The sequence below is a fragment of the Hylobates moloch genome, unplaced genomic scaffold (assembly GCF_009828535.3).
Source record: "Hylobates moloch isolate HMO894 unplaced genomic scaffold, HMol_V3 SCAFFOLD_2, whole genome shotgun sequence".
NCBI classification, from domain to species: Eukaryota; Metazoa; Chordata; class Mammalia; order Primates; family Hylobatidae; genus Hylobates; species Hylobates moloch.
Window position 1 is genome coordinate 5,722,868 of NW_026652277.1, and position 9,952 is coordinate 5,732,819.

Here is a 9,952-nt window from a genome sequence, read left to right on the forward strand (position 1 = left end):
ATTATTTTGCTTTGAACAGTTGATTATTGTTTATCAGCTCAGGATTTTAAAAGGCATGCATTATATTATTTATCATTTCTGGGTGTTTTTGTAGCAGGAAGGTTTTTCGGTATCTACTCTGTCATTTTGCTGAGAAAGGAAGTCTATCAGTGGTTCTTCCATTGTGAACGGTCCTCAAACAAAGATAAATCTGTGAATAATTAATGTTTGAATGTACAAGGATATCAGTGTACTACAGCCAATCCAACCAGGCAAACGGTGGCCAGTTACTTACTTTGTAAAGCTGGACTGTCTCATAACTATATTGGCGATATTACTAACACCGTTTCATTTTATTATTTTATTTTAAAAATGATTTTATTTTATTTCATTATTATTTTATTTTATTTTGAGACAGGGTCTAGCTCTGTCACCCAGGCTAGAGTGCAATGGTACAATTATGCCCCACTGTAGCCTCAAACTCCTGGCCTCAAGCAATCCTCCTGCCTCAGCCTCCTGAGTAGCTGGGACTAGAGGCACATGCCACCATACCTGGCTAATTTTTTTTTTTCCTAGAGATGGGGTCTCACCATGTTGCTCAGGCTGGTCTCAAACTCCTGAACTCAAGCCATCCTCCAGAGATAATACATTTAATTGAAGCAATAACTTCATTTCCACATGCCTTAATCACATCTTTAGATACTCGAATTATACTTTCTACATATTCTCTCATAACATTGTTCCCTAGTTATTCAATGTAAACAAGTCTCACTTTGTTTACAATATTACAAGCTCCTTGCTGATGGTATGTATATTTCATAGTTCTCTGGTACTCTCACATTCCTAAGCCTGGTATACGATAGATATTTTCTGAATACATATAATGGAATTATGAAGTAATGGAAATTGGAGTAAACTTACGGCTCTAGGACTTTCAAAACTCTGAAGTAGCCAAAAAGCATATACAACAAGTCCTAACGATCATTTACATGAAGTCACCACAATAGCGTATGAGGCCACACCTCCTTGTGTTTCCCAGAACCTGTGAATCGCACTTCCTTATCTATCGGGTTGGTTTACAGAGTCTAACAAGAGCTGGCAGCCTCGGCCTGGTTCCATATCCAGAGTTCAGAGGTTGTCAGGTTAGCGTGGCCCCCCTATCCTGCAAGCAGAGTCAGAATGGACTCCCAACATTCCCCTCGCTTACAGCACCTTTCAAATGCCTGCACGAGCTAAGGGAGGTAGGATTCAGAGACGTATCAGACATAGTTCCTGTCCTCAGGATGCTCGCCGTGGAGCTGGTGTACGGAAAAGGCGAAGGCCTCTGACCTCACAGTCACCCACCACCTTCCTTCCTTATTTTCCCCGCTGAAATGTCAGCCAAGTCAACACACTTCCTTTTGGAGCTCGCTGCAAGTACAGACTGTCTCCAGCTCACTGCCTGAAACTTGGCAATTCTTTTCTTTCTCTCTCAGACTCATTAACTGAGCTTCCCGACCCACCTCTTGTGTGCCAGGTGAATTTCTCCATAACTCAAATCCTTAAATAATGATTTTTGGAGTCTTGCAAGAGTTGAGGGCTGCAGGTTGAAGAGCAAATGAAAGGAAAATAATGAAATACATTCTATAATTTTAGGACTCAAGAAGTCATCTGGCCTCTTCTGCCTCCTGCATTGACATCGCCTGTGTTCAGGATTTCATCACCACCCACCAGAACGATTTCAAAAACCTCAACGCAGCTCCTATTCTCTGGACTCTCCTGACTACAGTTCATTCTTCACACTCTGAACAAGAGCAACCTTTCCACCATGCAGCTCCAGTACTGCTCCCCTGCACAGAAACCCTCAGGGGCTCCCCACTGCACAGAAGGGAATCAAGCCTTTCCAAGAAGAAGCATTCAAATCACATCAACTATGTCCAATGAGCAACACTGATATGACTCCCAGGATATATACTGAGGAGTTTTATATATATTTATTCATTTAGATACATATTATTATTACTATTATTATTTTTGAGAGAGTCTCACTTTGTCACCCAGGCTGGAATGCAGTGGACAAGCATTTGTAAAGTCATGAAAACATTGCCAGACAAGATCAGCTATAATTAAAGATGAATTAGAAAAAACTCCAAAATTCTAGATCTTAATTGTGCTATTTCTTTTGTAATTTTGTTTATTTACTTTTCTTATTATGAAACAATTCAAATTATGGCAGAAAAATAACAAAAGGCAGACAACTGCATACACACACACATATGATCGACACATGACATCTTCCCTATTCAATGACAACTACTTCTTGATCTTCTTCTAGTAAAAAATGAATCATACGATGTCTACTACTTGAAAACAACTCCATCTTATTTACGCAGTCCTCCGCTGTTTAACATTTATGTTGATTTTGACAAATCTCATGTTTTATACACTTATGTTTTCACCACTTTTCTGCTATCAGTAGAGGCACAAGCAGTAACAACTAAATAAAATGGATAGGAAATAAAAAATAAAAGGTTTGGGAAAAGACCCCTAAAGTTCTGAAAAATGGCTTAAAAGTACTTAAAGACACATAAAAAGTTGTGAAAACACCCCCAAGTGCACTTACACCTTATATTAAAAAAGCAAACTGAAATTGGTGGCTAGGGATATTTGTCTTCAAAGAAAGCATTGTCTTCTCAGCTGCTTTTGGCCATCGCCCGCAATCTTTCAGACTGAAATGCTCTCTAAGAAGTCAGTGACCTTCTACCCAACATAATGGACTCCCCTGCAAATCAGGCCTTTTAAATAAGAACAGACTGGCAACAACTTGTTGTACCTAGTAGCACAAGAAGGAGACTTCACACCTTAGTGATATTGATTTGTCCAACCCATGAACATGGTATATCTCTCCATTGATTTAGTTCTTTAATTTCTCTAAGCAATGGTTTATAGTTTTCCATATACGAAAGATGTCTTTCACATCTTTTGTTAGATTTATCCATAAGTATCTAATGCTTTTTAATGTTATTTCAAATGACTTTTAAAAATTTTTAAATTTCTAATTGTTCATTGTGAATGTATGGAAATAGAACTGATTTTTGTGTAGTGGTGTTTTGTATACTGTAACCAACTTACACACATATAGCTGACTGATGTTCAAAAGGTGTAAGAGCAAGTCAGTGAAGATAATCTTTTCAATAAAGGATGCTGGAATAATTGGATATGCATATATAGAAACAAACAAAACCCCAAAACAACCTTTAATTCATGCCTCGCATTATAAACAAAATTAATTCGAGATGGATCACAGCCATAAATGTAAACTGTAAAGCTATAAAACTTCTAGAGGAACACATAGAAGTAAACCTTTGTAACCTTAGGCTAGGCAAATATTTCTTAGATATGACACCAAAAGCCCAAAACACAACATATCAAATTAATAAATTAGACTTCATAAAAATTAAAAACTTCTGCTTTTCAAAAGACACTGCTAAGAGAAAGGATAAGCCACAGGATCTGAGAAAATATTTGCAAATCATATACCTGATTAGGGCCTTGTATCCAGAATATATAAAGAACTCTCAAAATTCAGTGATGATACAATTCAATTTTTTATTCTTAAGACAGAGTCAGAAAAAAAAAAAAAAAAAAGACAGTCTCGCTCTGTCTCCCAGGCTGGAGTGCAGTGGCGCGATCTCAGCTCGCTGCAACTTCTGCCTCCAGGGTTCAAGAGATTCTCCTGCCTCAGCCTCCTGTGTAGCTGACATTACAGGCATGGGCTACCACAGCTGGCTAATTTTTGTATTTTTAGTAGAGAAGGGGTTTTACCATGTTGACCTGGCTGGTCTCGAACTCCTGGCCTCAAGTGATCTGCCCGCGTTGGCCTCCCAAAGTGCTGGGATTACAGGTGTGAGTCACCACACCCAGCTGATACAACTCAATTTTTAAGAGAGCAAAAAAGATATAAACGGACACTACCAGAGAAGATATATACATGGCAAATAAGCACATAACATCACTAGCTGTAGAAAAATGCAAATTAAAACTACAAGGGGAGACCCCCTACATACCTAGTAGAATGGGTGAAATTAAAAAGATTCATCATACCAAGGGCTGACAAGGGTGTGAAGGAACTGGAACTTCCCTACACTGCTGTGGGAATGTAAAATAGTACAACAACTTTGGGAAATGGTTTAGCAGTTTCTTTAAAAATTAAACTTCTGAGGCCAGGTGCGGTGGCTCACACCTGTAATCCCAGCACTTTGGGAGGCCAAAGCAGGCAGATCACCTGAGGTCAGGAGTTCGAGACCAGCCTGGCCAACATGGTGAAACCCCATCTCTACTAAAAATACAAAAATTAGCCGGGTGTGGTGGTGCAAGCCTGTAGTCCCAGCTACTCAGGAGGCTGAGGCAGGAGAATCGCTTGAACCCAGGAGGCAGAGGTTTCAGTGAGCAGGCATGGAGCCACTGCACTTCGGTCTGGGCAACAGAGTGAGATTCTGTCTCAAAATAAGTAAATTAAAAATAAATAAAAATTAAAAATTAAACGCCTGAGAGGTCAAGGCTGCAGTGAGCTATCATCATGCTACTGCACTCCAGCTTGGGAAACAATGGTGTGACCGTGTTTCAAAAAAAAAAAAAAAAAATTAAACATAACACCTGCCGTATAACACAGCCACTCTACTCCCAACCATTCTCTACCCATGAGAAATGAAAGCATGTGTCCATACAGAAACCTGTATGTCCGTGTTCATAGCAGCTTTCTAGGTAATAGTCCCAAACTGAAAACAACCCAAATGTCCCTTAACAAGTGAATGGGCTACCAATGACTTTCTTCACAGAATTGGAAAAAACTACTTTAAAGTTCATATGGAACCAAAAAAGAGCCCGCATCGCCAAGTCAATCCTAAGCCAAAAGAACAAAGCTGGAGGCATCACGCTACCTGACTTCAAACTATACTACAAGGCTACAGTAACCAAAACAGCATGGTACTGGTACCACAACAGAGACATAGATCAATGGAACAGAACAGAGCCCTCAGAAATGATGCCACATATCTACAACTATCTGATCTTCGACAAACCTGACAAAAACAAGAAATGGGGAAAGGATTCCCTATTTAATAAATGGTGCTGGGAAAACTGGCTAGCCATATGTAGAAAGCTGAAACTGGATCCCTTCCTTACACCTTATACAAAAATTAATTCAAGATGGATTAAAGACTTAAATGTTAGACCTAAAACCATTAAAATCCTACAAGAAAACCTAGGCAATACCATTCAGGACATAGGCATGGGCAAGGACTTCATGTCTAAAACACCAAAAGCAATGGCAACAAAAGCCAAAATTGACAAATGGGATCTCATTAAACTAAAGAGCTTCTGCACAGCAAAAGAAACTACCATCAGAGTGAACAGGAAACCTACAGAATGGGAGAAAATTTTTGCAACCTACTCATCTGACAAAGGGCTAATATCCAGAATCTACAATGAACTCAAACAAATTTATAAGAAAAAAACAAACAACCCCATCAAAAAGTGGGCAAAGGACATGAACAGACACTTCTCAAAAGAAGACATTTATGCAGCCAAAAAACACATGAAGAAATGCTCATCATCACTGGCCATCAGAGAAATGCAAATCAAAACCACAATGAGATACCATCTCACACCAGTTAGAATGGCCATCATTAAAAAATCAGGAAACAACAGGTGCTGGAGAGGATGTGGAGAAATAGGAACACTTTTACACTGTTGGTGGGACTGTAAACTAGTTCAACCATTGTGGAAGTCAGTGTGGCGATTCCTCAGGGATCTCGAACTAGAAATACCATTTGACCCAGCCATCCCATTACTGGGTATATACCCAAAGGACTATAAATCATGCTGCTATAAAGACACATGCACACGTATGTTTATTGCGGCACTATTCACAATAGCAAAGACTTGGAACCAACCCAAATGTCCAACAACGATAGACTGGATTAAGAAAATGTGGCACATATACACCATGGAATACTATGCAGCCATAAAAAATCATGAGTTCATGTCCTTTGTAGGGACATGGATGAAACTGGAAAACATCATTCTCAGTAAACTATCGCAAGGACAAAAAACCAAACACCGCAGGTTCTCACTCATAGGTGGGAATTGAACAATGAGAACTCATGGACACAGGAAGGGGAACATCACACTCCGGGGACTGTTGTGGGGTTGGGGGAGGGGGGAGGGACAGCATTAGGAGATATACCTAATGCTAAATGTCGAGTTAATGGGTGCAGGAAATCAACATGGCACATGGATACATATGTAACAAATCTGCACATTGTGCACATGTACCCTAGAACCTAAAGTATAAAAAAAAACAAAACAAAAAAAAAACCACACAAGTGAATGGCTAAACAAATGGTGGGCTAGCCGTGGGTAGAATACTACTCAGTGGTAGAAACCAATGAACTACTTATACAAATTACAACATGGATAAATTCTCAGGATAATTACTGTCTGTGAAGAAGCCAAACAAGAAAGAATTCCTACTGTACAATTCTAGTTATAAAAAATTTTAGAAAGTGCATCAAATTGATAGTGACCAAAAAAACAGATAAGCGGTTGCCTGGGAGATGGGCGAGGTGGGAGATGAGGATTGTGCAGGGCATGAGGAAGTCTTTGGGAGTGATGGTTGTGTTCACTCTTGGTGGTGGCAATGCTTTCATGAGTGTGTATGCATTTACCTCCAAACTTATCAAAGTGTGCAACTTCAATATATGCAGTTTATTGTCTGTCAATTACACCTCAATAAGGCTGTTAAAGGGAAAAAAAACATCGGCTGGGTGCGGTGGCTCACGCCTGTAATCCCAGCACTTTGGTAGGCCGAGGCGGGCGGATCACAAGGTCAGGAGTTTAAGATCAGCCTGATCAACATGGTGAAACCCCGTCTCTATTAAAAACACAAAAGTTACCGGGCGTGGTGGCAAGCGCCTGTAATCCCAGCTCTCAGGAGGCTGAGGCAGGAGAATCACTTGAACCCAGGAGGCGGAGGTTGCAGTGAGCTGAGATCGCGCTACTGCACTCCAGCCGGGGTGACAGAGTGACACTCCGTCTCAAAAAAGAAAACAAAAAAGAAAGAAAAAGGAAAAAAAAAACAAAACATCGAGAGCTTTGGGAAGGGAAGGTAGCAACACCTTTCTAAGGTCAAAGGGCAAGGTTGTGCAGCTGATGAGATTAGAGATCTCCCAGTGGTGCTCCCCTATCCACTCAGTCTTCAGGAAAGACACCTCCTCTCTGCTGGGCTCTACTAAGGCTGCATTTCACTTTCATATTGTGTAATCCAGCTGCCCCAGTTGCCAGCTGTGGGGTCCTGTGACACTGCTAGCCAGCTGGGAGGAAGCAACCGGTCACCAACTAACTGCTTCTCAGATGTGGGGGAAAATCCAAGCATCAGAGTCTCATGAAAACGAAACTTCATGAAGCCTCGCAGAGCTGGGGTGGGGGTGGCGGCGGGTGGGGAGGCGTTCGGGCCACACCAGGCAGCAGCAACTGTGCGTGGAATGGCTTTGGCCAGGGCCTGGGCAGACTGGCCCGACTCGATGTAAATTATTGAGGGTCTCGCTTAAAAACACACACAGATCATGGGGTTACTAATTCCTATAGAGTCCATGGATGGCCTTCAGTGGGGCTTTGACCCCAAAATCATATGCACATTTTGTAAGTATGTGCATTCATGCATTTTTCTGGGGGCGGGGGGTTCATAGCTTTCATCAGACCCTCCTAGAGCTCCCTGACTATAAAAAGATAAAGAAGCGCTGACAAGGATAGAGCTAGACCCAGCTACTGTTTCTCCTTCCTCTGGCTCCCGGGACAAAACCCCTAGGAATCGCTCATTCCATCCTCCCTGCCGAGATCAGAGCTCCGCGACCCGCTTTCTTCTCATACACCAAGCGATCACAGATTTCTTCCCCCTTTTCCTGCGAGTGTAGACTCCAGGCTGGCCCCTCACTCCCCACCCCCATCCGGCCCCGACCGCCTCTGCTGGTTTCCTGATCGCTTAAGAATTGGAAGTTGTTTCCAGGTCCCCAGGTGTGCAAGTCGCCCGACGCGTTTCCCCCCGGGACACAGCTCCTCCCCACCCTCCCACCTACCACTGACATAATTTACTTTTGCCTGGGAGTCGGGAGGGGTAGTTTCTCCCGGACCCCTCCGAGGACCGCGTGCTATGCAACACCCGCCCTGCTGTCCCCGCGCCTGGGAGAAGCGCACTCGCCCGTGTCTCCTAACTGCTGGACGCCGCCGGCTCCGCGCTCCCGTGGCCAAAACGGGCTTCTCAGAACTGCTCCTGACCTCGGCCTCGGAGACCCCAGCCCGGCCGCCCGCTCCCTTACATGGGTGAACCGGGCGCAGCGGCGGCGCTCTCCCTGCGACCCCGGCTCCCGGCACGTGTCCCTCCTGCCCCGCGCCGCGCCCCCTCCCCGGCCCGGACCTGCGCGCACCGCGCTCCCGAGGGCACCGACGCCCCGCACGGCCAGGGGAGATGGGGCGCCCTGTTCCCTCCAGCTCCACGCCCCGGCCCCTTTCCAAGTCCCGCCCGGGCGGCCCTGCTCCCAGCTCCCTACCCCGCGTCGCCGGCGGCCGGAGCAGCAGCAGCAGTAGCAGCGCCGGGAGACCGAGGGTCCGGCAGCCGCGCGCCCGCCTCGGGGCCATAGCCGCAGCTCCACAGGGCACCGCTGGACGCCCCGGGCGAGCGCTGCCCAGGCCGGGGGGAGGTGGCGAGCGCGGCTCTGGGACCTGCCGCCCTGCCAGTCGCATTCGCTTTCGCTTTTGCTTTGGCCCCCGAGGGCTCGGAGAGGTGCAGAGCGGTGACAGATCCGTGACTCAGCGTCCCCACCCTTGCTGGAGAAGGAGCCCCGCCGGCCACCGCGGCCCCGCACAGCCACCCCTGTCCCCGGGACGCATGGGCCGTGCCCGGTGGGGACCCAGGACCTTACCCACGCAAGCCCGGGAGCCTCCCGGTCCTCCGCGCTCATTGTGCTCCGGGACCTCCAGTGTGCACTCTGTCCGGTGTCCCCACTGGGAAGAGAGTGGGCAAAGCCATCGGAGAGCAGACTCTCTCCAGCCCTCTCTGAGGCTCGGATCCACTTGACCTCACCCGGAGGTGTCGCCGCGGTGCGGAGACGCGGGCACCTGCCCGGGAGGAGCGCAGCCCCCGCCACCTGCTGGCGCCCGGCGCCCGCTGGGGCCGCAGCTCCGCCACTTCATCGAATTGCTGCTGCAGCTTTGCTCCCCGAGAAAATGCCTCGCGTTAGAAGGAGACGGGGCGGAGAGGGGTGAAGGGGGAGAGGAGCCACAGTGCTTCACCTCTGCCCCTCGCTTCCTTAGGTTCTTCCAGGCTGCCATCCCCCTCTTTGGCTGGTGGGTTTTTTTCTTTCTTGGGGTCTCAAGTGAAGCCTGAGAACCGGGTCTGTAAGCTCCCAAGTGCAGATTCTCAGGTCTAGGGGTGACACTGGACAGGACGAGACATCTCCAAGCCTCGGTCATTGCCTCTTAAAATCTCACGTGTTTATGAGGCTTTTGTGACATACTTGCAAATTCTCTTTCAAAACGAAATAATCTGTACAATAATCCCCCAAGACACAGGTTTACCTATATAACAAACCTGCACATATAACCCTGAACTTAAAAGTTAAATAAAAGAATTTAGGGGCCGGGCGTGGTAGCTCACGCTTGTAATCCCAGCACTTTGGGAAGCCGAGGAGGGCGGATCACGAGGTCAAGAGATCGAGACCACGGTGAAACCTCGTCTCTACTAAAAATACAAAAAATTAGCCGGGCGTGGTGGCGGGCGCCTGTAGTCCCAGCTAGTCGGAGAGGCTGAGGCAGGAGAATTGCGTGAACCTGGGAGGCGGAGCTTGCAGTGAGCCGAGATCGCGCCACTGCACTCCAGCCTGGGTGACAGAGCGAGACTCTGTCTCAAAAAAAAAAAAAAAAAAAAAAAGAATTTAGG

The 9,952-nt window shown here is 45.9% G+C and overlaps 1 protein-coding gene across 7 annotated transcripts in view; it reads right to left on the reverse strand.

Annotated features, from left to right (window-relative positions):
* IL15RA (interleukin 15 receptor subunit alpha) overlaps positions 1 to 9,517 on the reverse strand; it is a 37,746-nt gene extending 28,229 nt beyond the window's left edge. For 5 of the 7 annotated variants that reach the window (XR_009211044.1, XM_032150414.2, XM_058431292.1 and 2 more), the window contains exon 1: positions 8,565 to 8,757. Coding sequence is in view for 5 of the 7 variants with exons in the window: in XM_032150414.2 (XP_032006305.1) it covers positions 8,565 to 8,757 (193 nt within the window). In the remaining 2 variants the exon portion in view is untranslated. Of the gene's footprint in view, positions 1 to 8,564; positions 8,758 to 8,936; positions 9,116 to 9,306 lie in introns of those variants that run through there. The other 2 variants (XM_032150591.2, XM_058431300.1) reach the window with 2 other exon arrangements.
* Positions 9,518 to 9,952: the final 435 nt, after the last annotated feature.